At 44.2% G+C, this 27,658-nt stretch overlaps 1 protein-coding gene across 3 annotated transcripts; it reads right to left on the bottom strand.

Moving 5' to 3' along the window:
• On the bottom strand, positions 1-27,449 carry MORF4L1 (mortality factor 4 like 1). Of its 3 annotated transcripts, none has more exons than XM_040970114.1 (13): positions 27,162-27,449; positions 19,859-19,905; positions 17,925-17,992; positions 13,879-13,995; positions 12,528-12,614; positions 11,494-11,574; positions 9,555-9,580; positions 9,094-9,182; positions 7,390-7,491; positions 6,506-6,594; positions 5,823-5,995; positions 5,523-5,607; positions 1-792 (listed from the first exon to the last, which is right to left on the bottom strand). In XM_040970114.1, exons 1-13 carry the CDS (start codon positions 27,199-27,201, stop codon positions 708-710), a joined length of 1,089 nt encoding a protein of 362 aa, XP_040826048.1. In that variant the 5' UTR covers positions 27,202-27,449; the 3' UTR covers positions 1-707. The 3 variants fall into 3 exon arrangements, with proteins under 3 accessions (XP_040826048.1, XP_040826049.1, XP_040826050.1); XM_040970115.1 differs by having other exon boundaries at positions 13,879-13,992; XM_040970116.1 differs by lacking the exon at positions 13,879-13,995.
• Positions 27,450-27,658: the final 209 nt, after the last annotated feature.

Below are 27,658 nucleotides of genomic sequence, written 5' to 3'. Positions count from 1 at the left end.
TTGAAATTTAAAGAAAAAATTTATTGAAGATCTGAAAAACAATTCCTAAAAGATCAACTTTTCCAGAAAACTGTAACTACACAATGCATTGCGTCTATTGTGTTAAAACGTGCATTAGACACAAATACAAAACCATGAAACAAGCCACCATTCTCCAACAATTGAGCAAAGATAAAATGCCTAAGGAACAACATGGATGACTTGCCAAGGGTGGGCTCTTTACTTTAAGCACCATAAAAAAAGAGAAAAAGGAGGGGGGGGAAGGAGAGAAAAGCATAAATGGATGCGTGTGTTCAGTTATATACACGGAATTGAACCTTTGGCACTAGGAGTCAGAGCATCTTGTCATAGAGCATTAACACATATTATAAAAGTGCGTAGTGTCAAAGGACGAGAACCACCAGCATTCAAAAGCAGCTTTGTCAACTAGGCAATAGAATACTCTACAGCACGTCCCTCTGCTGTCCACCACTGAATACACTGGTAGCAACTTTGAAATGAGTAAAGTAAGAAAAGAAAAAAAGGGAGCTGCAACCCTTTTTAATTTTTCTGTTTAAAATCAAACAGAAAACAAACATCAATTCTGTTATACACTAACATCTTCAAAGTACATCATTTGTACAAGAGGACTAGAACAAAAACGTGTTTACAGAGATGCAAACATTAGTGAGTAAGTGAGTGAGTGGGTGAGTGACTGAGCAAGCCTCTCACACGGCTTTCCGGTGGTACTCGGGGGGAGCCACTTCATAGTCACTGGCACTGAACAAAGTCGCAGAATTCTTTGCCAGGTACCTAGAAAACAAAATGGTTTTCATTATAAGGATTCTCTTAAGTCGAGTCACACAAACAGCAAAGAACATGTACTCCTTCAGAAGGCCAACTGGAGAGCAATTCTTTGACATTTTATGCTTCAATTAAAAAAAAAAAGAAAAAAACCTACATGTTTTTAGTGCTCTGAAATTGGTTGAAACAAACTCAGAACTTAAAACTTTAAGCTTGAAATGAACAGTACTTTAGAAAAAGGGGAGAGGGGGTGCTGGCGCTATGGCATATCAAGTTAAAGAGCTTAAACACTAGCACCCTATATAGGAGCACCTGTTCATTCATGTCCCAGCTGCTCTTTTCTTATCCAGCTCTCTCCTACTGTCCTAGGGAGGCGGCAGAGACCGGCTCAGTGCTTGGGATCCTGCCACCAGGACCAAGAGGGAATTGTGACCCTTGGCTTCAGCCCAGCCCAGCCACGAGATCTGTTAGTCAACCAACAGATGGCAATGTCCTTTCACTCGTGAGCTTCTGCTGTTCAGATACGCACATCCTAATAAATAAATACATAAATAAATAAAGGATCTGGTGCAAGGGCACAATGGCTATATCCTCACTGTGCAAGTGCTGGGAACCTGACCATGTCCCAAGTACTCCACTTTGCATGTAATTTTGCATGTGGCCTAAGAAAACAGTACAGCATGGACCAAAGACTGGAGACCCTGCACCCACATGGAACACCCTAAGGAACCTCTTGTCTTCAGACTGGCTCAGCTCTGGCCACTGTGGCCATTTGGGAAGTAAATCAGTGGACAGAAGATCTTTGTCTCTTCTCTCTGTAAATCTGCCTTTCCAGTAAGAATAAATCATCTTTAAATAATAATACAAAATATATATAAGAGAGGGGGTGCTGGTACTGTGGCATTGTGAATTAAGCAACTACCTGCAGTGCAGGCATCCCTACGGGAGGCAATTCAACCCTTGGCTGCCTCCCCTCTGATCTAGTTCCTTGCTAAGGCGCCTGGGAAAATGCTGGGGCCATAGTTGCACTCACACAAGAGATCCAGAAACAGATCCTAGCTCCTGGCCTTATTACCCAGCCACTACAGCCATCTGACAAGTGAGCCAATGGATATAAGACCTCTTTCTCTCTGTAGCTATTTCAAATAAATAAATCTCCCTTGGAAAAAAAAAGTGTTTAGGAGGAGACGTCCTAAAGCATTAAGTAACAGTACATTTCTGTCACTAACAAGTCTAAATAAAGGTTTCAGGCATTGGTAAAGCCAAGGACTTTAAATTCCCCAACACCCACAGCAGTTCTGAAAATTATCATCATAAAATATGCCATCATTGGGAAGCACCAAGCCAGGCCAAATTCCAACACCATCTGGTGCTCTGGAGGACCGGGGAAGGGTTGTGTGACAGACTAGGTTAGGTCTCAGCCCTTACTGAACCATGTGTGAGCTTGGTAGGGGTATGGAAGAGCCATGGCTGGGTTGAAATATCCAACAACAAGAACCAGCTTGGGTCGGAGGCCAGGCAGGAAAAGCCACTGTTCCTCCTAGGATAGCAGGCGAACTGAGTAGTGCTGGCTCATGGACCCACTGGTATGCGCGAAAACTGGCATTGGGACAGGTTCTGGTGGAGGAGCCCGGGCAACTCCTCTGGCAGGACACAGTCCCATGCAGGTAAGCGCAACAAGCACAATAGGGAACAACCCAAAACAGGCAATGAAAATTATCCCACTGGCATACACATGGCATGGGTTGGGGGCAGACCAGCCTGAATCTGTTCACATTACCTTCTGGTGAATCCGAGCACCAGAACAGAGTGTGGGTCGAGCCAGGTTCGGTTGCAACACATACCAGTACACAACAAGTAATGCCAAGGTGAGATGAGCCGTACCAGATGTGGCTGCAGCACACAACCAGCACATGTGACAATCAGGGAGGAGGCAAAGCCAACAGGGGAACGTGGGCACCCCTGCTGGATAACTACTTCCATTGGAAAGTGTGAATACGGATGGGGGCAGTTCAGACTAGGCAGGGCTATAGCACCTGTGGGCCTCACGGTGAGCTGACTGTTCTGACTGGTGCAAGTTAAAATTAGAGTGGGTTGAGGGGTGTTTGGGCTTAGCCACAGCATTAGCTGGCAGAGGCTGGTACTAGGAGCCAATTCTGACAAGTCAAATGCCAAAACTACCTGGAGACTGCATACTCTAGGAGTGGGTGTGGCCTAGTAGGGAAATAGTGGGCACCTCCCTCAGGGTTACCACCCTCACTGGACAGCAGGAAACCCAGGCTAGGAGCAGGGGTGGCTTGACAGAAAGGCACCTGCCAGTGGGTGTATGGGCTGGATAATAGGTTGGTTGGGTTGAACCAGGCTTCAATGTCCATTGACGTGTGCGAGAGCTACTTGGGATGTGGGACAGACTGGACAAGCCTGCAGTGCATACTGGCAAGCATGGGAACCAGGTTAGGGGGCAGAACTGGTAGGGGTTTTGGGGAGTCGCCTCAACTAGGCTGCAGCTCCAACTGGTTTGCATGAAGACCGAGTATGAAGTGGGTAGAATCGAGCTGGACTGCAACACCCATTGGTTCACAAGGAAGACAGGGCTGGAAGCCGAACGGACCCAGTAATCGCAACGACCAGCATATGCATAAGCTGATTGGTGTGACGCACAGTGTTGGAGTCTGTACTAGCAAACTCACTCAAGAATCAGATCTGGGATCAACTCAGATGAAGTTTCTTTGGATATTTCTCCAACTGAACTGCTGATCTTGGAACCCCAACCATCAAGAGAGCCAGTGGACTCTGAATAGGTTTCATTACGGTTGGGACGGAGAGATTGGCAGCAATCCAGAACTGATGAACTATCAAAACTGTATGAGCAGGACCCTTGGAGCGCGCCTCATGTTGGGGATGGGGGATGGGTGGGAGGTAGGGTGGGGCTTTCCCCTTTGTTACTCCCCTAACCCTACATACAGGGCAAAATGATTATATTAGTGTGGAAACAATGATATTACCCACTTTCACCCTGTAGCCCGTGACCCTTTGTACCCTAATAAACTAAGATTATTAAAAAATAAATAAATAAATAAATAAACATTTTAACTAAAAAAAAAAAAAAAAATATGCCATCATTAAAGAAGGTTTCAAATATAGAATGTTCAAAGCAGAAAATGAAAACCTTTAATTCCAACATTGGGTCCAAAAACGGATCCACCATATTAACTATAGTGATTCTTAACTATAGCGATTCTCAAAAACCACAAGTTTCATTACAAATGAGGGGGATTATACCATATCCTACTACCACTGTGTTTCCTGATCTAAAAGAATACTTTAAAAAGTTGGAAATGTAATTTAAAGCATTTTGCAAAATGACCAAAAAAAAAAAAAAAAAAAAACTAAAAAAGGAAGGAAAAAAAAAACTATGGGTAAAAACCTTGAAGAAACCATACAAATATTCAGGATTTCTTTTTCACAAAAATTTTCTAGTATCATTTTCTACAAACCTTTTTAAGTAACCCTAGTATTAATGAACTTATCATTCTAACATAAATCTCTTGTAATTAAATATGCAACACTGTCTTACATGACAGAAATGGCCACCAACAATCTGAGGAGCCAAGATTGCAGACTCCTTTTCCACACTTCTTCACTTAAATTGTGAGCCAATCTAACAAAAAAATACTTTACTGGGGCTGACGTTGTGGCACAGGGAATTAAACTGACACCTTCAACACCAGTCATCTCATGTGGACACCAGCTGGGAGTACTGACCATTCCACTTTCAACCCAGCTCCTTGATAATATGCCTGGGAAAGTAGCAGAAACACTCTAAATGCTTGGACCCCTATAACCATGCAGGAGAAACGAATGAAGCTCCTGCCCTTGGCTGGCCCTATCCCTGGGTAATAGGGTCACCAGGAGAGCCAACAGGGAAGATCTCGAACTCTGCCTTTCAAATAAATCTGAGAGGCGAAAAAAAACTTCAAATACAGAAAAACCTCCAAGCACTGGTATATTATAACCATATGGGTGCTGATTTGTGTCTCAGTTGCTCTACTTCCCATCCAGTTCCCCGCGTAGGACTTACGAAAGCAGGATGGACCAAACCCTTGGGACCCTGTACCTATATGACAGACCTGGAAGAAGCTGCTGGCCCCAGATTGGCTCAACTCTAGCTGTTGTGGCCATTTGGGGCATGAACCAGCAGATGCGAAGTCTTTCTATCTCTCCCCCTCTCTGTAAATCTTTCCAATAAAAATAAATAATTCTAAAAAAATAAATAAATAGAAATCTTTTATCTTCTTATACTGAACATTATTTCTGGAGGTCCTTTATTCTGTAATTATATAAATTCCCCATGTCCTACTTTACCCTGGTTTCAATCTTAAGAACTATACTAAACAGAGTCCTTTACAATGTGTAATACATATATATTATTATGAAAAAGTTACCCTAAATTACCTTACTGGTTTTAACTTTAGATTCTTCTAGTATTTTAATACATGAAATTAAGACTCTTCAAAGGATCTGCCAGTTCCTTATCTGCATTTAAGTCTCCCCACTATTGTACTCATTGTGTCCAAGATGCTCACAGGTTTACACATGCATTGTTCCATCAACCACACACATTCACACCAATCCCACTGCTAAGTCCTAGCATTTATATTGCTAAGCTCTTATTATAGAGTATTTTTGGCACACTATACTAGTTCAAGTTTCTAATTTTAAGAATACATAAGACTTACTTCAGGAAATCATGAAGGTAATTCAGCAATAAAGCAAGGCTCTTCTCATCCAGAGGCGTATAGGCCAACATCGCTCCAATTCGTACTATTTAACAAGAACAATTTGGTCTACATTACACTTAAGGCAGCACTTAACTATACAGCTTTGTTGATTTTCATAGTTTGCTACTTAATATTTTACATAAAGATTCTAAATGGTATGCATTCTCAGTTTAGTTTAGAAAGTTAATATTACTTCTTACTTTAGGAGGAAAAAGGAAAAAAAAAAAGGGAAAAGCTATGTTTTCTAAGCAGTATTACCAAATAATCGCAGCAGATGCGGTGCCCCATACACCTGGGACATGGGTGCGTCGGGGTGATCGGCAAGGATTTCAGCATACTGTGGCCTCTCGAACTTGTACAGCAGCTGAGTGCCCAGCATGACATTGAAATACTCCTTTATCCCTGCCACAACTTCATTAACAGCATATTCCCTGATAAGAAGGAAGAACGTTAAAAAGAGGTCACAGGAAAAAGACTCAAATAGTTCAACGAACATGTAGGCAAAGCAGTAAAACTAACAAGGTAATGTAAAATAAACGTCAAATATGTACAACCTAGGATATGGCAGACTAACTCTCAAAATGTCCTGGTTTTTAAAAATATTTCAAAGAGTTGGGTCCAGTGTGGTATCCCAAGGGCAAATCCTTGCCTTGGGAACCCTGGGATCCCAATGGGCACCAGTTTGTGTCCCCCCTGCCTCACTTCCCTTCCATCTCCTGCTTGTGGCCTGGGAAAGTAGTTAAGGACAATCCAAAGCCTTGGGACTCTGCACCTGAGTGGGAGACCCAGAAGAATCTCCTGACTCCTGGCTTCGGATCGGCTCAACTCTGACCACTGTGGCCACTTGGGAAGTAAACCAGCAGATGAAAGATCTATCTCTCCTTCTTTCTTTAAATCTGACCTTCCAGTAAAACAAATAAATTTGTAAAGAATATATTTACTTATTATCTGTGTTTCCACGGGATTTCTTATAATTCGCATAATCCTCCAGAATGGAATCCACATTCTTCTTGGCAGGAAGATAAAAGAGCTATGAAAATAAAAAACACATAACATATTTAAAGAAGAAAATCACTTGCTGTACATCACATGTCAGTTTCAATTCGAAAGTTTCATTCTAACAGCAACATGAAGTAGAGACTACTATCCAACCCAATGTAGACTAAAGCTACCATCTGTCTAATCTCAGAGGTAGGAACTGGTGGAGCCATACCAGTCCTGGCAGCTCAGCTGGAAAGCAGTCCTCAGAGGACTCCAATCAGGACTCACCCCACATCCAAATAGTGTGAGTAAGTGTTCATCATCCTGCATTCTCAACCCCACTCTCAAATTCCTCTAAAATTGCTTCTTTTGTTCTAAAAAATGTCTTAACCAATAGTCTTTTTGTGATGTCCAATTGCTGCTCTATTAAACATCCCCATATCTGTAAGTTAGTAATTGCACATAGGAGCATGACTGGTCTCTGGTTTTCTTGGGGAGTGGGACCATGACCAAACCTTTAGAGGTGGCACTATGTGCTTTCTACTGCATTAGCAGGGACGTGACTGTGGATGGTCCAATCTCACTGACAATAAACACACATACAACTTTTACCAACTTTCAGAAGCCTTCCTGCTCTAACCTCCAATTATCTCCTACTTTTCCTAAACCATTAATTCATAAAATTATCACAAAGTTTTCTGCCTCTAAGTTATTCTACACTAATTGTTCAGTCTCTAAAATATTATTCATCAGTCATACCATAACATTTTCTTTTTGAAGTAGAAAATTATGCGGTGAAAAGAATTTGATCATATAGCTTACGATCTGTGATGTTCCAAATTACCTGTTTTTGTCTGGTAATTAAGTCCCAGTCATCAACAAGCCACGGTTTTAGCTCTTCAGGAATCTTCACTTTAACTTCCACTCTGTTCATGAATGTTTCTTCCTAAATACAAAAAAAAAAAAAAAAAAAAAAAAAACTATCAGAAACCTATCCTTTCTTGCTGAATAGCAACTCTTAAACACAAGATTTTTGGTTTTTGTTTGTACTTTTAAAAGCCCTAGGTATAGACTGATTGCTTTGAGTTGCCAAATGTGCAATCAGAGTTTTCTTTCTAAAATTAGCATTAAGAGATACCACATACCCAGTCCCTGGGACAAAGGAGGTAGGCAAAATATATAATCTTGAAATTAAGTCTATTCTACTTTGAAGTGAAATTAAAATTCTGACAAAATATTTCCTCTCCTTCTGGAAGTATAATGTCTACAAGTAAAAAGATACAGGCACATCTTTGGGTTTTTTTTTTTTAAAGATTTATTTATTTTTATTACAAAGTCAGATATACAGAGAGGAGGAGAAACAGAGAGGAAGATCTTCCATCCGATGATTCACTCCCCAAGTGAGCGCAATGGCCGATGCTATGCCAATCCAAAGCCAGGATCCAGGAACTTCTTCCAGGTCTCCCACAAGGGTGCAGGGTCCCAAAGCTTTGGGCTGTCCTCGACTGCTTTCCCAGGCCACAAGCAGGGAGCTGGATGCCAAGTGGAACTGCCGGGATTAGAACCGGCGCCCATATGGGATCCTGGTGTGTGCAAGGCGAGGACTTTAGCCGCTAGGCCATGCTGCCGGAGCCTGATTCATTTAATTAATTAATTAATTGACTGAGTTATATGATAGATTTGATGTGGGAAGAGACTACAGCCATGGAGAAGCTCACTCAGGACCTTCCTTAATTGTCACTAAACACATGATGCCAAAAGCAGGATGAGCAAACTTGTAGATTCCAGAGTGAGCAGCCTTGTCCCTTAGGCAGTAATTATCCTGCGGCTGTGAAGCAGTTCTAATCCCAGCAGCCCGCTTCCCATCCAGCTCCCTGCTTGTGGCCTGGGAAAGCAGTCAGGGGTGGCCCAAAGTCTTTGGACCCTGTACCTGCATGGGAGACCTAGAAGAGGCTCCTGGCTCCTTGTTTCAGATTGGCTCAGCTCAAACGATTACACACACTTAGGGAGTGAATCAGCAGCAGAAGATCTTCCTTTCTCTCCTGGCTACTCCACTTGTGATGCAGTTCCCTGATTATAGCCTAGTAAGGTAGTGGAGGATGGCTCGCCCCCTGCACTCACATGGGAGACCCATAAAAGCTCTGGCTACCCACTTCAGATCAGCTCAGCTCTAGCCATTGTGACCATCTGGGAAGTAAATCAGAAGTTGGAAGACCTTCACTTTTCTACCTCCTCTCTGTAAAATCTAATGAACTGTTAAAAATCTTTTTAAAAACGTACAATTTGGAAATGATTGATTCAGATGCAAAGTGCAACTTTCCATGAGATCATGTAATATATACAACTGAATATCAAAATCCAGTCAAAACCTGTGTTTTCTCCCAGGATGAACACTTGGCCTAAGGAAATCAATTTAGCTTCGGTGGTGCTTAATTTCAGTAGTTAACCTACAGATGCTAACGATTTTCTCATATTCAAAGTTTTATTTGTTCTTATGTGCCAGAATTTGTGAGACTAAAAACTAACAGATGATGCAAGAAAAACTCACATTTTCAACGGTAGGGTCTACGCGGGCCCTTTTCTTCCGAGGAGGCTGAGGAGTCTCACTGGTGCTGCCACCATCTCCATTCCCCGGTGCTATCCAAACACGGGCCAGGCAGAGCGAATGAAAATATTCAGTTAGTGAACATTCTATAAAAATTAACTCAACAGATTCTCTACTATCACATAACTCTACTTGGATCTAAGTCAAAGAATTCTTTTCCTACTATTTTTTCTAGGGTCAACTCCACCAAGCATTTAGTAGAGGCTATATCATGCTATCTTCCATTAATTTATATTTTAAAAATTCACCTTTCCCAGGAAGTTATAAAGTTAATTTTTCACCAGTGTCCATTTGGTATTAGGATGTGTCGTCACCATTATGTCCCAATCTCTTAACACGCAGTGAGACTCATTTGAGATTATCAACAGACATACGTAGTGGAATTTATGAAAGTTAATTCTTACCTTTCTGTTTATTCTTCTTTGTTTTCCTGAATGGAAGGAGGGGAAAAAAATTATTTCTAGTAACATAGCCTTCTGATTCTATTCTTCCGTATCACTGTTACATGCAAAGGTACACTGCCTCAGCTGAAATGAGGTAGTACAAGGCCTCCTGCACACACAGATTTTTGTTACTTAAATTTGTATCTCCCTCCATAAAAAAAATAAATAACCCAAGAATACATGATTTACTTCCTTCCTTCTTTTTTATAAACAAAAGCATGATTTTTTTTAATTACACTGAAAAGGTAACACTACATTACAAAAGAATCACATTGCCCGCTCCAAGAACTTTCAAAATGTCTACTTTGCCCTATTATTTTTGTTCCTCTTCCCAAAACATGTATTTCTTCTCTAAACTATAGGACTTCCTTTTCAATATCATATACTCTTCTCTCCTATGTAGGACATGGAGCTGACGTAGCTCCTGCATACTGGCTGTCCTCTTTAACAACAAGCCTATTTACACCCCAAACTACCCAATCAATAGTTACTTCTAAAACACAAGGAAAACATTTATGAAAGCCATAATTATGGATTACTTTTGTAGGATCATACCAAACATCTGAATGTTCTGTAGTTTTTGTCTTTTTTTGTTTTACAGATTTATTTACTTTCACTTGAAAGGCAGACTGAAACCAGGGGTGGAGACCATCCAGGTCATGTGCAAGGCCCACAGAATTACTGCTCATTTCATATACCGCCTGCGGCTGTTTTAAACATCCAAATGACTCTCGGCAGAAAAAAACGTCTCCTCCTTCCAGCATTTAAACAACGTATTGGCTCGGAGTTAATTTACAACTCAGATTAACTTAGTTGGTTTTCAACATGAAAATATGGCCAGCCTGAATTACATGATTATACCTGCCCCTTTAAAGTTCACTATCTTAACCATTCGCTATGCAATACTTCTGAGTCAGAAGTACTGAGTCCTACATATCAGTTAATAAATGCAGAAGGCTCGATTCTTCACCCACCCCATACTATAAAATTAAAATGTTGACAACCAATCTGGTCTCTGAAGTACAGGATCTGTAAACTATACTTTCATGTCTAATGGTGAGAACTACTGAAAGTTCTTGCTTTTAAACCTTTTGTTCAAAGTATGACCAAAGCAACCATGTAAGTTTCTCAAATTATGTGACAGTTATCATACAACTCATCTATTGTCTGTATCACCTATGAGTTTCCTAATGAGTCAAAGCGAAAGCCAATAACATTCTGCTTCCTGGGCCCGGTGTGGTAGCCCAGTGGCTAAAGTCCTCGCCTTGCACACACCAGGATCCCATATGGGCACCTGTTCTAATCCCAGCAGTCCCACTTCCCATCTAGCTCCCTGCTTGTGGCCTGGGAAAGCAGTCAGGGATGGCCCAAAGTCTTGAGACCCTGTACCCACATGGGAGATCCGGAAGAGGCTCCTGGCTCCTGGTTTTGGACTGGCTCAGCTCTAGCCGTTGTGGCCACTTGGGGAGTGAATCAGCAGACAGATCTTCCTCTTTCAATATATTTGATTTTTCCAATAAAAAACAAAATAAATCTTAAAAAAAAATTTTTTTACTTCCTATCAAGTTCCCTGTTAATGGGTCTGGGAAAGCCGAAGATCACTCCTACACTCAGGACCCTGCCACCGACATGGAAAATTCAGATGTTCAGATTCCTGGCTTGGGCTATTACAGCATTCTGGGAGTGAATAAACGGATGAAGATCTCTCTTGTGCATTACCACAAGAAAAGAGAAAGGAGGCACCTATTATACATAAAATAAGGACAATGCATTTAAATGCATTTCCAATGACTAACAAGTCACACCTAAGGAATGGGAATATCGGTGTCAAAGCTTCCACATTCCAACTACAGATTGGAATTAAGACTTCTAGAACAATATGTAAACTAAAGCTGCTTACACATCGACATTTTTCTGTTGCAGACCAGAGGTTTTCTTTCCTGGAGCAGCCCCTCTCATCTTCCCCTCCGCATACTGTTCCCTTCAAAAACAAGTTCAGTAAAATCATCAAAACACACGTACCTTTGTGAGAAAATATACTGTACCACCCTGGTTCCATTAGCAATTGATATTCAACTGGGGTCCTAAACTTAATCTAGCACCAAGTTTAGAACATGCTGGAAAAACAGACAATAAATTTTTTCCAAGTGGCAGGCATTCAGCACAGTGGTTGAGACACCACCTGAGCTGCCCATATGTAACGTTAACAAGTAGGTTTCAGCCCTTATTCCAGTGTCATGATAATGCAAGCCCTGGGAGGCAGCAGGACATGAGTCAAGCACTTTGGTCCCTGATACCTAAAATGGCTGAGTTACAGGTTCCTGGCTCTGGTCACACCAGTCCCACATGTTGGAGGTATTGGAAAATGAATCATTAGATGGAAGAGCTACCAGTTTATCAGATTTGAAGTCCATGAAATAAAATCTGACTGAAATAGAAAATAGATTGTGTTCCATACAATGGAACATTCCATAATAAAAATAACAACAAAAAAACCTGAACATTCCATTCCCGTTCGTTCTACTCATTAATCCTACTTTATCATTTCTTAAATACACATTACAACTTTCAGATTGGAGAAGTCTTTCAGGATCTTTATCATTCAATGTACTTTCAGAGTTACAGGATATCATCAGCGATGCCTGGCATTTTTACCCCACCAACAGTACCTTCCACAGAGCCCAACCAGGAATGAAATCTAGCCAAGGGTTTACACCCACAGCAATGTCAGCATTATTCCGCTGTTTTCCACCAAGCTCTAAGGACAGACTCAAGTACAGGTATGCTACCTCCTTTATCACTTGTCTGATCTTGAAATCAAAGCTGCAACACAGGAGAATCACTTTATAGGTAGGCAGCCAACAGGATTTCCACAATTCATTCCATGTCTATACCAAACTACACATTCCTCAAGTCGCCTCTCCAGACACTTACTGGTTGGCTTTCTGAAGCTCCCGCTGCTTCTGCAGATTGGTGTCCACATACTTGAGCACTCTGCTCTCTGGAACCCACTCATCCCAACTGGAAAAAAGCAAAGTTAAAATGCTCAAAAAAACATTCTCATTAAACTAGTATCCATTCCTCAATTTTTTTTAATACAGATTCAAAAGGCACAACTTTGGATTTGATGAATTGGCACTAAAAGTCCATTCTCAAATAAAATGAAAAGTCATACTCTGTAAAAGAGAAAGTATCATTCTCAGCTGCATTCCAAACACAAACTGCCAGTCAAACCCCAGCTGATGCAAACTTCACAGACGCAGTGTAGGAAAACAGTGTGCTTCCAAAAATTCAGGGAAAATAAATTAACAGCTAACAGCTTAAAATCTAGGTATATTATATTCTATTATATATTAGGTATATTATATTCTTCACCAAAATATTTTTTAAGCTTTTTTTTTAGCTGAATCATTAAAAAATGTGTTTTAATTACTTGAGAGCAGAACTCTCCCAACAGCTAGTTCATTCCCCAGGCACCCAGAAAACTGAACAAAGTCAAGAGCCTGAAACTCCATCTGTGGATAGCAGCAACTCAACCCCTGCAGCCACGCCACCACCTGCTGCTCCCAGGAATTCCACTAGCAGGAAGCTGGAATCCCAAGTGGATCAGCAGCTGCACCACCACTCAGATATGGGACACATGTGTACAAAGCAACATCTTAATGCATCTCCTTGTTCCATTACTCCACTGAATTTAAGTATACTAGTATAAACACTGAGTTCCAAAGTTGATAGTTTTGCAGAACAAAAGCATTACCTTAAAATTTTCTAATTGCCAAAGATGATATACATTAAGTAGTCTCAAACTTTTCAAAACACGAAAACAAGTATCAATATCAATAGCTTATAAGCAAATTTACATACTTCTCCATACCTCTCATTACCTCTAAGAACAATACAAAAGCACCCATCTCCCAGAATTGATAAGCCAAGCGAAATACCTGAAAACCACCTGGAAACCCTGGCACAGCAGTCAAGATCCAAACATCATCAGGTCTACCATGCTCAAATGTCACCTATACTGATTCAGCTTAACCAGACTTAACTTCCAAGGCTGATCAGAACTAGTTTGTCAAGATTAAGATTTGTCAGTCTGGTTTTCTTTTCCCCCAACTTCTCTTAGAGGAAGAGCCCTTTTCTCCTGCTGAGGGAGCTCCTTTAGTGACACAGTGAGGTCTAGTCTCAGGACTTCCCTTCTCCGACCTCTTACAGAGCCAAAAGGAAACATTCCTTAATGCAATCCTCAGTACCGCTTCCTAGAGAAAACTTTAAAACATGCATTTACCTAGAGGTCAGGAGGGGGTGGTGTACTGAGGGAGCTCCTTCAGCAACAGGAAAATGGGCTACAAGAGCCTCACGGGTCTTCAAAGCTTTTTCAGAGCGCCTGGGCCTCCCAGCACTTCTGATACAGACAGCACAGCACAAAGTAATCTCAGTAACCAGGTGCAGAATTCATCTTCAGCTATATTACGATTCATTCACAAAAGAAATACGTAAATGCCTGCCATCAAGTTCTTTTGGAAATTTTAAAGTATTTGCAGTTTCTGCTAATTTATAAATACCACCCAAGTTCCAATATTTGAGCTGTAGACATCCGTGACATATGGAAAGGAGCCAAGTACAAAAGCTGTGTTTACAACTTAGAAGTGAAATTCTAAATCCATTCTTAGTGTGCCAGATGTGGAGGAGTAAACCCAGCACCATGAATGTACTGTTTGCCTTTGATAGTTAACATTTTTAAACTTTTCAACACATGCACCAATAACATATTCTATTTACCCTACAGAGAATTAAAATTCTCATTATAACTCCCTCAACTTTATCCAGATACCCAGAGACTGTCACTAAGCAAATTACAGCTAAATAAAACATTAATAAAACAGTATCTTAAATTTCATTCTTCAGGAGCCAGCATTGTAAGCCACATAGGCAACTGCTGCCTGTATGCCACATATAGGCACAAATTTCTATCCTGCCTGTTCTACCTGCAATCCAGCTCCTTATTAACGGCCTGATAAAAGCAACAAAGATGGTCTAAGTGGCTTCTGCCACCAACACGGGAGACCTCTAAGAAGCTCTTGGCTTCAGAACAGACTGCCTCAGCTCAGCTCAGTTCCACCACTGTGGCCATTTGGGGAGTGAATCAGCAGATGACGGGGGAAAAAAAGCAGGAAACCTAGTATTGTCACAATAAATATTTATGTATTGTAGATTTCAAACTCCCAAGTTATATTAATGGAAGAAATATCCAAGGTTTGACAGTTCTGAGCTCTTAAGGTGGCAACATGAGACTAACAAGCAATTTGGATGTCTCCTGTAAAGCAAACTATTAGGACCAGTTACAGGCTAACAAAACTTTCCTCCCACAAGCACCAAGCAACCATCAAAACCAGATGCTGCTGCTCCCAAGGCCAGGTGACAAAATGTTGAAGTAGAAAACAACTCTGCCTAGTTGTGGGCAACTGCCTAGGATGCCTTGTTGGTAGGCAACTGTTACACTGCTGAAATAAAAGCATCCAACAGCCTGGCTAATGCCAAATTTGTGCTACAGTATGCCAGCACAGCTGCTTATTCTCTTACCTTTAAAAAAAATAAAGGTATGTGGGGAAAGCAGGTAACACCAGGCCAGTACATGTCACTTGAGGCTCCAAGTGAGAGGCTGCAGACTGCCCAGGGAAGGGGTGTGGGGTCATACTGAGTGGGAATATCTGGGAACGTGTGTTTGACAAGGAAGGAATGACTTCTAGGGTCTTCCACAGACCAGATCCCTGCACTCACAGGTAGACTATGGAGCTCAGAGTGGTTAAGAGAAGGGAAACTGAAGGTCATGTCTGGGTCAGGTCAAGGTACCTTCCTAAGTCAAGACCTGGCTGGGCCAGATAGCGCTAAGTGCCACCCACTGGTACACACAAAAACTGGGGTTAGGAGGCTATGCTGGCTGGCTCGGCTAGTCCACAGTACCCACACGTGAGTGCAGCAAGAGATGGCTCACACCAGGTTGGGCCACAGAAACCACCAGAATGCAAGAGAATGAGATATGGTGGGAGATTTTGTAGGGACTTGTGGGATCACCTCCATGGAACTGTAGCACCCATAGTTCCCACAGTGTTGGAGGTCAACTACAGCACATGCCAACACATGCAAAGGCCAGGACTAAGGGAAGATCAAGTCAAGCAAAGCCACAGTTCCACCTGCAAAACAGATCCAAGCCTGGGAGAGAGTTGGTAGTAGAGGAACTTTGGGAACTCCCCTGCTAGACCACAGCTTCCACTGGGAAGCACAACAGCCAGGGCTGGAGAGACAGGGCTCAGCAAGGCTGCAGCACCTACTGGCATGCACGTAGGCTGGGTTTGGGGGCTGGCCAGACTGTACTAGTCTCCAACACCCGCTGGTGCTCATAAGAGCTAAAATGGGCATGGGATGGCTGGGCTGGGCTGTTATCACCCACCTGCAAGAGGCAGAATGGGCACAGGCCAGTCAAGCAGGCCACAGTACCCACTGGGTAATGACAAGACTGGGGGCCCACCATATGAGGCTAGGCAGAATCTGGGGCTGTAAGAGGGCTCAGTATGAGAACTTGAGGAACTCCCCTGCTAAGCAGTTGCAGCTGGTGAGTGAGAGAGCCAGGCCTAGGACAAGCCAGGTCTGGCTGGGCTGCAGCATACATCCACAGCACACACTGGTACAAGTAAGATCAAAGATGGGGTGCAGGCCAGGTCAGACCACAATACCTGTCAGTTCTCATGAGGGCTCAAGATGGGCCAGGATGGTCAACACAGCAGCCACTGGCTTATACATGAGTTGAATCTATCTGAGCTAAACTGCAGCACCCAACAGTACGCCTGAGCTGGATGGGGCATGGGGCAGACTGGTCCAGACCGCAGCTCATGCTAGCACACACAAAAACCAAGGTGGCAGGGGTTATTGGGATTGTTCCAATGAGTCCACAGCACCTGCTGATGTGATTCAACACCCAGTTTGTGGCAGGCTGGCTGGGCTAGGCAACAACATCCATTGGTTCACATGAGATACAGAGTTGGGGATGAACTGAACAGGTGGCTGCATTCACCAGCATATGACAGAATCTGATACTGCAATGGTTGGCACACAAGAGTCAAGGGGATTCCCCAACTAGACCACTGGACCAAAGACTCTGGCCACAGGGAAAAATCACAAGATTTGTGGTTCAACCTTGGAGTGCATGTATTGCTACTGGGCTGCCTTAGTTGCTGATGCCTGTGTAGTGGACAGCATACCCAGACACACACATAAGACATAACAGCCAGCAAATCTGGGCCAGCAGGGGACACCAAGTGCCTTATCAGAGGATAGAAAGCAGAACAGGTTGGCCCACTCTCCTTGCCAAGCCTTGCAACACATTCCTGGGCCTATGGATGCACTAAAGTGGACTTAGCCAATAGACCTTGGAAAGAATTTTTTCAACCCTGGTGCAAAACAAAGCTGACAATGTCTCAGAACTCTCAAAATCATGCAAATCACACCCTTGGAATGTTCTTCCCAAATCAAAGTCTCTAAGGTATCATCAAATCCTCCATCCCAGGGTGCTGATATAGTTTGACAGCAAGGAGTGGCCTCTTCCCCCAGCAAGAACACAGGAGAAAAAAATTGATGCAACTGCCCCACCCACTTTTCTCCATAGCTTGACCCTGCCCACCGAGCATCCCTTAACTATGTAGCAATCTTTAAAATGTTTAAAAAGGTGTTTAACTAAATTACCAGCAGTGCAATTTTGTAGGACAAAATCATTAATAAAACCTCTCCTAATAAAAAACATGTATCAAAGAGGTAACCTGAATAAATTACTAGATAGGGTTATTTGTGGGCCCGAAAGACAAAAATCCACCGGGGGTATTATAGGAAGTGTTCAATCTATACCCATTTTCTGTTTGGTACATGGAAAACTAGATTCTGTAACTGAACTTTCATCTCTGTTAAATGCTATGCTAAAAGGTGAGATCATGAAACCATTCCCTGACAATATTAAACTATGCTTCCGAAGTTCAGATAACAGGTTGGGAAATGTTACTGGTACTTCCAATTTACACAATATTTATCATTTTGAGTGTAACTGCCCAAAATAACATGCCACTGGATTTCTACTCAGGCCGAAAACTTCAGAATACCCCATACCAGAAAAAATACCATGATCAGGGATTATAACAGGAAATAAATACTCTCATAAATCAAGTACATTTTCAACAGCGAACACTTGCATCACACTACAAATAGTGCACCCTTATTTCAGTGCACACTGTATCACCCCCTAAGACTTCACTAACAGCAGTAATGCTTGTATCGGCTAATACTCACTTTTTATTCCAACCACTGTAATGTATAAAATACTTCACTTGTTTGTCCTTTATAGCAATCTTTACACACTGAAAAAAAAAAAAAAGAAAAACAATTGTCAATAGGTACGACGGCTTTCAAGTACTCAATCGTTCAAAGACACAAATCAAACTCTTTTTGGTAGCAAAATGAACAAATGGAAAATTGGACTTTCTATAGCCAAGATCATGTAAAGTACTGGCCATAAAACTGTAATATAGTCATTAAAGAATCAGCAAAGCTGAGAGCCACAGGGTAAGTTTACCCTAGATGTGCTACCCAAGGATAACAACAGCTGAGAATTACACTGATTTTTAAACAAGCGTTTGAATTACATTTTAAAAAGACATTAGCTCATAAGCTTATCTGTCTCAGAAAATTAACTTAGATGGCAAATTGAGAACTTCTTTAAAAAATGGTTTTGTGGGCCCAGCACAACAGCCTAGTGGCTTAAGTCCTCGCATTGCATGCACCAGCATCCCATATGGGCATGCTGCATGTCCCGACTCCACTTCCCAACCAGCTCCCTACTTGTGGCCTGGGAAAGCAGCAGAGAACAGCCGGAAGCCTTAGGACCCTGCACCTGCATGGGAGACCCAGAGAAACTTCCTAGCTCCTGGCTTTAGATCAGCTCAGCTCCCGACATTGCAGCTACATGGGGAGAGAACAGGAGATGGAAGATCTTTCTCTTGTCTCTCCTTCTCTCTGTAAATCTGCCTTTCCAATAAAATAAGTAAATCTAAAAATAAAAAAAAAAGCTCTACCAGAGGCAAATAAAAAAATAAGTTACTTCAAGTCATTCTAAAATTAGCTATTGCCAAGAGAACAAACAGCAAGTTTAGATTTACTATTAAAAAGTAACACTGAAGACAGGCCTCATAACCTAACATTACAAACTGTATGTATCGAAGCCCATCACAGTCCAAGACACTTACAAACTTTAAATAGTTCCCAAACATTTCCATGAAACCAAATTCAGCCATTTTAAAACGTGAGTACATCTATTAAACCACAGTAAAAAGTAGTGAAAATAGCTATTCTTTAATCAGAATTTTCACAACCACCTTTTCAGATACACTATCCATCAATATTTTACACAGAAATTGCTTTTTCTAATTACACTGCTTCATATTTATTTTATTCATTAAAATAGATATGATTCAGAGTTACAAGTACAGTCAGTTCTCCACTGAAATCAGTTTCTTACAATCGGAGAAGAGGAAGCAGAACTCAGAGTTCTGCTTTGCCAGACGCAACATCAAGCAATCTAATGTATTCACTTTAAATGTTACCAATACCTTTAACCTAACTGGTTCAATGCTTTCTCAGCTTGTGTGCATGTAAAAGTAACTGACAATATAAAACACATTTGCTCCCACACAACCAATCTTCCACCTCTATCACTTCCTTCAAACACTTACAGGACCTTTAGCCAGTTAAGAAAAAAAAGTAGAATAGATCAGCAACATTTAAATATTTTGCCCCTTTAAGCAAGCAGTAAGAAACCCATAAACATAAAGAGATCAAGAGGAAAACCCACAAATTTATAACCTTACAAACTGGTAGGCTAGGCCCCTACCCGCAGCACAGGCATCCCGTATGGACACCAGCTGCAGCAACACAACACTCCATGGAGTCCTGGATGCTCCAGTCCGATCCAGCTCCCTGCTTACAGCCTGGCAAAGCAGCAGACGGCGCAAATACTGGGGCCCCTGCACGCACATGGGAGAAGCTGGTGGTCTGAGACAGGCTCAGCTCCAGCTGTTCCTGTGGCCATCTGAGAAGTAAACCAGCAGATGGAAGATCTCTGATTTCTCCTCCTTCCGTAATTAGGTTTCAAGTAAACACGAGCAAACAGAAAAAACACACTGAATTATAATTTTAATCAAATTCTCAAAACAAAACAGGTCTCATACCTTTGCTTCATAAAGAAGAGGCCCATGAAAGCACAATACCCGTTCTCCTGTGAAAGCAAAAGGCACATTGTAATTCCTCTTCACATAAAGGAAACCATCAATGTATGGCAATTCACTGTTCCTAGCAAACTAGAGAAACTTCAAAGACTATATATGAACAACACTTCAGATCACACTTCAACCCTATCCTACAACAAACAAAATTAGAATGCCAGCTTCTTTAAATTTATCATGTGTACAGGAAATAAGATCCTTTAACAACACAGACTGGGTGTTTTTAACTATCTGGAAACGCCATTTTTTTTTAAGCTTTCCCCCTTGGGTTCAAGTTTAGGACTTCATACTTTACCTTTATCTCTGCTTCCAACTCTTACCGAATACAATATTCTACACACTAAAATTTCATTACACAGGCCCAGCGTAATAGCGCAGTAGCTAAACCCTCGCCTTGAACACGCCAGGATCCCATGAGTGCTAATTGGTGTCTCAGCTGCTCCACTTCCCAACCAACTCCCTGCTTGTGACCTAGGAAAGCAGTAGAGGATGGACCAAAGTCTTGGGATCCTGTACCCACACTGGAGATCTGGAAGAAGATCGTGGCTCCCGATTGGCTTGGCTCCAGCCGCTGTGGCATTTGGGACTTGAACCAGCAGATGCAAGATCTCTCCCTTTCTCTCTGGAAATCTGCCTTCCCAATAAAAATAAAAATCTTAATTAAAAAAAGAAAAAAGGGCCCGGCGCGGTGGCGCAGTGGTTAAGGTCCTCGCCTTGCACGCCCGGGATCCCATATGGGCGCCGGTTCTAATCCCGGCAGCCCCGCTTCTCTTCCAGCTCCCTGCCTGTGGCCTGGGAAAGCAGTCCAGGACAGCCCAAAGCTTTGGGACCCTGCACCCGCGTGGGAGACCCGGAAGAGGCTCCTGGCTTCGGATCGGCATAGCATCGACCGTTGCGCTCACTTGGGGAGTGAATCATTGGACGGAAGATCTTCCTCTCTGTCTCTCCTCTCTGTATATCCGCCTTTCCAATAAAAATAAAATAAATCTTTAAAAAAAAAAAAAAAGCTTTCAGCTTACGCAAGAGCACTGATGAAGCACAGGCTCATGACCACTAACCAGGTTCATCACCCTCTCCTGGTTCCTTAAGTGACCCAACTGCTCATTCCTTAAATCTATTCAATGTTTGGGTGCGGGTTGGCAACCATCAGAACTTACACTAGCAATGGAGTCCACCAGCAGGACTCGAGACTGAAATTAAATGGCTATGTATATAAAGGACACCTGGCTTGCCAAGTGCCTGTTTTAAGTACTGGCTCTGCTTCCAATTCCAGATTCCTACTAATGCACACCCCAGGGGGCAGTAAGTGATGGCTCAAGCACCTGGGTCCCTAGAACACATGTGGGACCCCCAAACTGAGTTTCTACTCCTAGCTTCCACCTGGTCCAATCCCAGCCCTTTAACCAACCAGTAGATAATACCTCTTACTACCTTCCAACTAATAAAAAAAATTTAAACAGCTGTCTACAAAAATAACTTGGACATCATCTCCACTCTACAGGCAAATCAGGCAATACCTGTAGTCAACCAACAGACAGGAGATACACTGATTTTCAAATAATTTTTTAAAAATGCCTTAGGGGCCAGCAGTGTGGTATAGTGGGCAATCTAGATACTGCCAACATCCCATATGAGCCAGTTCAAGACTCATTTGCTCCCTGCTAATGTGCATGGGAAAGAAGATGGCTCAAGTCCTTGGGCCCCTGCACCCACGGGAGAAAAGGATGAGGTTTCTGGCCTGGCCACCATCACAGCCATTTGGGGAATGAACTGGCAGATGGAAGCTCTCAAATTCTGTCTTCCAAAGCAACCTTAAATATGTTTTTAAAAATGTTAGGAACCACCCCAGCTAGTCACCTACCTAGTTGTCTTGTAGCTAGCTGTTACACTGCTGGGAGAAAAGCAGTCAACAGCTGGTGGGAACTATGAGCCGGGTTAACATGAAACTTGTATCCACCATACCAGTGAGCCAGCATAGCTTATTTTTTTTTCTCCTCCCCTCTTTTAAAGGTACTGGGGGGAGGTTCACAGGGTAACTGCTCAATTGACTAATCCTCCACTAGCAAATCATAACCACTTGGGTCCTATATGAGCACTAGTTTGAGTCCAATTGCTCCACCTCCCATCCAGCTCCCTGCTTGTGGCCTGGGAAAGCAGTGCAAGATGTCCCAAAGGCTTGGGGTCCTGCACCCACACAGGAACCCAGAAGATGCTCCTGGCTTTGGATCAGCTCAGCTCAGGCCATTGCCTTCTCTCTTCTCTGTAAATCTGCCCTTACAATCAAAATGCCTCTCTTCTCCTCTGCCTCCCCCTTCCCCCTCGCCTTTCCACTACCCCGTCCTGTTCCTGCCCCACTGGAATAAACCTCCTCAACTAAAAGGAAAAAAAATCAAAATGAATATATCTTTATTAAACTTAATTAAATAAGTTTTATATAATGGCCTTTCATTTAAGGGGATGTACAGTAACTGTGTAATGGAGACTATCATATCCAGTAGTATGTTATTTAACTTCACAGTGTTGTAAATTCCTATGTTTTTCTTCCTGCTGTTGATTTTATATTGTGGCTTTTCATTTAAGGAGATATATAGTAACTGTGTAATGGAGACTATCATATCCAGATGTGAGGATACAATGCAGTATGCACCTCTATTTGCAGATCAAAGATGGACTCCCAATGAACTGTTAACTATACCTTGACAATAGGATGCCGGACTTTCTGCCATTGTCCATGTCCACAATGATGGACATATGACTGTGTATGAAGAACTATGCTGTAGTAATAATAAAGGAGAACTCAGGGCTGGGGGGATCACTTGGAGAGGGGGTAAGAAAAATCCCAGGGCCTATGGAAATGTATCATAAAATGATAATAAAAGAAAAACAACAGGTATGTAGGGAAGGCAGGGAACACCAGGCAGGGGCAGGGAAGTGCCACCTAGACCCCCAAGGAAAAGGGGAGCTGCAGACTGCCCAGGGAAGGGGTTCTGAGCACATACTGGAGTGGAAGCAGCTGAGGGCATGTTTGACAAGGAAGGAAATTATTTCTGGGGGCTTTCATGAACTTGGCCATTGCACTCACAGGCAGGCAAAAAGTGGAGATGGAGTGGTTTAGAGGGGATAAACCAGGTGGCATATCTGGATCAGGCCAAGAAACACCCCCCCACCCCACCCCCGTGCTGGGAGCAGGTTGTGGGTGATGTCAGCCTGGGCCAAGCACACACCAAAACACAAAAGAACTGGATATGATGGCAGTTTCTGTATGGGATGTGTGGGCTCACTTCTACGGGACTGCAACACCCACTAGTTTACAAGAGCTGGGGGGTGGTGATGGGCTGAGCCAGGCTGGATAACAAAAATCACTTTCAGGAACCCACTTGACACTTGCCAAAGCTGGGGCTGGGGGCAAACCAGTCCAGACTGCAACACCCACCAGTTCACATGAGGGCTACGGCTGGGAGTGGGCCAGGCTGGGCTAGGCTGCTGCATCCACGGGGGAGCTGAGACTGAGCCAGGCCACAGCACCTGCTGGTAAATGTCAAGAACGGGGTTGGGCCTAGTAGGAGAACCTCCAGGACTTCCCCACTGGGTCACTGCTTCCACTAGTGAAAAGCTGGGACATAGCAGCCAGCTCATGGACACCAAGTGCCTTGACAGAGGATGGAAGGCAGAACAGGTTGTACTACTCCCCACCAGGCTTTGTAGTTATGTTCCTGGGCCTGTGAATGCACTGAGGTGGACTTGGTCAGTCAATAGAGCTTTAAAACATTTTTCTCAGCCCTGGTGCAAAACAAAACTAATGTCTCAGAACTCAAAACCAATCCAGGGTCCAGAGCGGTAGCCTAGTGGCTAAAGTCCCTGCCTTGCACATGCTGGGATTCCATATGTGCACTGGTTTGCATCCCAGCTGCTCCACTTCCCTTCCAGGTCCCTGCCTGTGGCCTGGGAAGGTGGCAGAGAACGGCCCAAGACCTTGGGTCCCTGCACCTGCATGAGAGGACCAGAGCGGACTCCTGGTTCCTGGCTTTGGATCAGCTCAGCTCCACCCACTGGGGTCACTTCGGGAGTAAATCAGCAATGGAAGATCTTTCTGTCTCTCCTCTCTGTAAATCTGACTTGCCAATAAAAATAAGTATTCCAATCACATCTTTGGAACATTCTTCTTACACTGGGTCTCTAAGGTGTTACCAAATGACTGTCCCCCATTCCCAAGTGCTGATGTAATTTGACAGCAAGCAGTGGCCCCTCACCTTACCTCACCTGCGTCATGACACAGAAAAAAACTAGCAAACATTTGTCCCACACACCTTCCTCCATACTTGAACCCACCCTAATCAGAGATTCACAGGCATGTCAATCATCTTTCTCAACTATGTCAACAATTCTTAAAAGAAAATTAGAAATTAAAATACGCTAGCATCTAGTAAGAGTAAGAATTGGAAGCCATCTCAACCCTGCATGCAAGTCAGGCATTTGTCAGCAAGCAGTAGAAACAGATCTCATCCATGCAGCTCACTTAGTGTCCACTAACCCAGAGTTAAAGGGGTTAACACGATCAGCTCTCTTAGCTCTAAAAGTAAAACTCCTACTAGCTGAATTTGTAAACTATTGGGAAATATTGATTTTAAACTTAAGTCTTCAAAATTGCCTACAACAGTTCTACAGCCAAGTCTTCTGGTTCTAATATATTTATCAATGTCTTTCCTGGGTTTGATTTGTCAAGCAATGTCACATTTACAAGGGGCACTGACAAAACAACCAAAAAAAAAAAAAAAAAAACCCACAGTTGTGAAAATTCCCTAGACTTTATATTACGGTCATTTTTATGAGAATGACAGATCAGTCACAAGGAAAGGAAGACCCAGGTGAAGAAAAAAGCTCGCACGAAAGCATACCCCCTGGAACACAGGAAAAACAAATGAAAGTTAAACAGATCTTGCCATTTACACCATGTTATCAAAGCTGGATGTCGTTTATTCAGGACAATCTGACCAATAATTCTTTGGGAGTGGTTTTCAAAACAAAGCATCTCCAACCCTCACCAAAGACCTTCACTACAGGAATTCAGTAACTGTTCTTTTCACCTACATAAAACATGCACAGTTCCACTCTATAGAAACTGAATGCCCAAACCAATGATTCCTCAGTCTATAGGTAAAAAATAAAACCTACATTTCTAATAAACGAAGAACTGCTACTGCTATGTTTCCTGGTCCACTCTGTAAGTATATTTTAAAAGTCCTATAAAAATGGCTACTCCTTTTTCCTTATCTTGATGGCTACTGCCAAAAACTACTACAGGAAGGCTGACACCTTCTGACCTACATCCTAGCTATCTACCTGGTCGTACTATTCTGTGGAAAAACCACAGTTAGCTGAACAGAATGACCTTGGACAACAAAACATTGATTTTTTTTTTCAGTGAACCAGGAAGAATGGTCATTTGAAAAATACAAGCCACCACATATGGTATGGTTTCTTAAAGCGCACTCCAACCTTTTCAAAATCAAGATTAGTAGATTCTGACATTCCATATTCCACTGCTTTGTACTCACTAATACCAAGGGCAGATCAGCCAGTAAGTTCATCACTGACAAAGAGGGAAAGACACCCAGTTTTCTCAGCCCTGTATTTAAAACAATCCTAAGTGGGAAGACCCAAGCCCACTGTAGTCATCCTGCAGAAAAACTGCTTACTGAATTTTCATCTGCCTTGAGATGTTGCCTCCACGGTTAAGTGATAAATTCGGCCATTTCCAATTTCCCCGGCTGCATCATACTCCTTAATGTCTCAATTCGGCCAGCACTGAACAAGTATCCTCTCACCACAGTATTTCCTGAACAGCTGAAGGTCTCCTGAAGAAGCCTATACACTCAGTTTTGGAGCAATTGAGAAACCCCCGGAAGTGCACAGCCCACAGCTGGGGTACCCTGTTCCCTTTTCTCTCCATCACCCCCGTCTGCCACTCCCACTTCTTAGGTTTCTGCAAATACACACAACACAGTATTGGGATGTAAAAAACACTACTGTACCGTGTGTTTCTCTGTAGAGGCAAACGGTTTATATTGATGCTTGCTTGAAACAGTAAATTTCAACCTTGACATAAAAAAATTTTTTACGCCGTTCGAGCTCAAAGACTTTAAGTTCTATTCATCGACTTTGGATTAAGAAGCCTTGCTGTAAACATCTAGTAAAATAACGACTCCGGAGAAGACAGCCACAGCCTCTCAAAGTGGGGGAGGCAAGCACAACTTCACATCCCTAAAGACACTGGAGCGCACACGAGACCCCCACAGACACACGCACAACGGAGGCTCCGTGGACCACGCTCGTAGATGGCTCAGGCACCGACACACCCAGACATACTTACAAGGCCCTGTTCCAGCCGCCAGGAACGAACCCAGGTGTTATCACAACCAGACACACTTCTGCCCACGCCAAAAGTCGTTTCCACACACCAACCACCGCACGCGGAGCGAGCGAGCCGCCGCGCCATCCCGGACGCCAAAAGGGATGCCCGCAGGCCACACCATCCCGACCCGGCCCCGCGGCCCCCGTCCGCCCGCCGCGCCGAGGCCCACGCGGGGAAGGGTCCAGCCCGCTCCGACCGCGCCGAGGCCCACGGAGGGCAGCGCTCAGCCCACGCGGGGCAGCGTCCAGCCCACGCCCGGGCTCCTCCCGCACGAACTCGGTCGCCCACGACGACGCCGGCGGACATGTTGGCGCGGCCATCTTGCGGCGGCCATTTTACAACGCACTTCTCCCGCCCCGGGGCGGCGAGCCCCATCCTCCACCCCCGCAGCCGCCGCCCGGACCCCCAACCCCGCCGCAGCTCGGCGTCCACCCCCAGGGGGACTGGGACGGCCGCAGACGGAGAGCCGCACCCCGCCGTCCGCTCCGGCCCCTTCCCTCCCCATCCCACGCCACATCACTTCCCCCTAACGGCCGCCATGGCGCGCCCGTCGCCTGCCCACAATAGGCTGCCTGGGCCCCGCGCCCTCCTCCTCCGAACAAAAACAAACGCACGGCCGAGGCTCGCGGCCACGCGCCGGGCGAGTCGCCCGCCTGCTTGCCGGGGCCTCCACAAAGCCTTCCCTGCCCACGCCGCCCGGGTGTCGGCCTCCGCAATGCGCTGCCCCGCACAAAGCGCTGTCCGCCGCCCACCCGACCCCCGGCCTCCGCCATGCCGCGCCGCCTTCCTCCCAGCCCGTTAGGTGTTTGTATTCTGCAACCAAGGACGCACGCTTACCCTCCTGAAATTTAGGCTTCGGGTCTTGTTTGGGCGCCATTTATAAGTGATTCGTCGCCGCCACCTCCTTCTCCCACCACCCCCGACTACCGCCCCCTACTCTCTACGCCACCCAAGTCCGCGTCACAAGCGCCGTCAGGCACCGCCGGCTGTACATCCTGGGCCCGATTTGCCAGCGGCCGCAGACCTCACAGCCCGGCGACCCGCGCAGCCGCCCTGCCAGCCAACGGCCGGCCGCCGCGCACGCGCCCCTGCGCCGGCGCCGCCCCGGGGCACGCCGGGAGTGGTAGTTCCGAGCTGCAGGCCTGAAGGCCGCCGGGGAGGGGCACCCGACCCCCTCCCCCCAACCCCGCGGGCTGCTGCGAAAGGCCCGGCGGGTCCACCTTGGTGGGTTCTGGAAACGGGGTCTAGAGAGGTCGGAGGAATGGATGTGGAAGAGGACACTCCCCTAAGTCTGGCCGCCAAGATGTGCGAAGCTGCCTGGGGGTCGCCTTCTG

This window comes from Ochotona curzoniae, unplaced genomic scaffold (assembly GCF_017591425.1).
Source record: "Ochotona curzoniae isolate NIBS_2020 unplaced genomic scaffold, NIBS_Ocur_1.0 scaffold_4701, whole genome shotgun sequence".
In the NCBI taxonomy this organism is placed as follows: Eukaryota; Metazoa; Chordata; class Mammalia; order Lagomorpha; family Ochotonidae; genus Ochotona; species Ochotona curzoniae.
The sequence above is the reverse complement of the archived record's forward strand: the minus strand, read 5'-3'. Positions and strand labels throughout refer to the sequence as shown.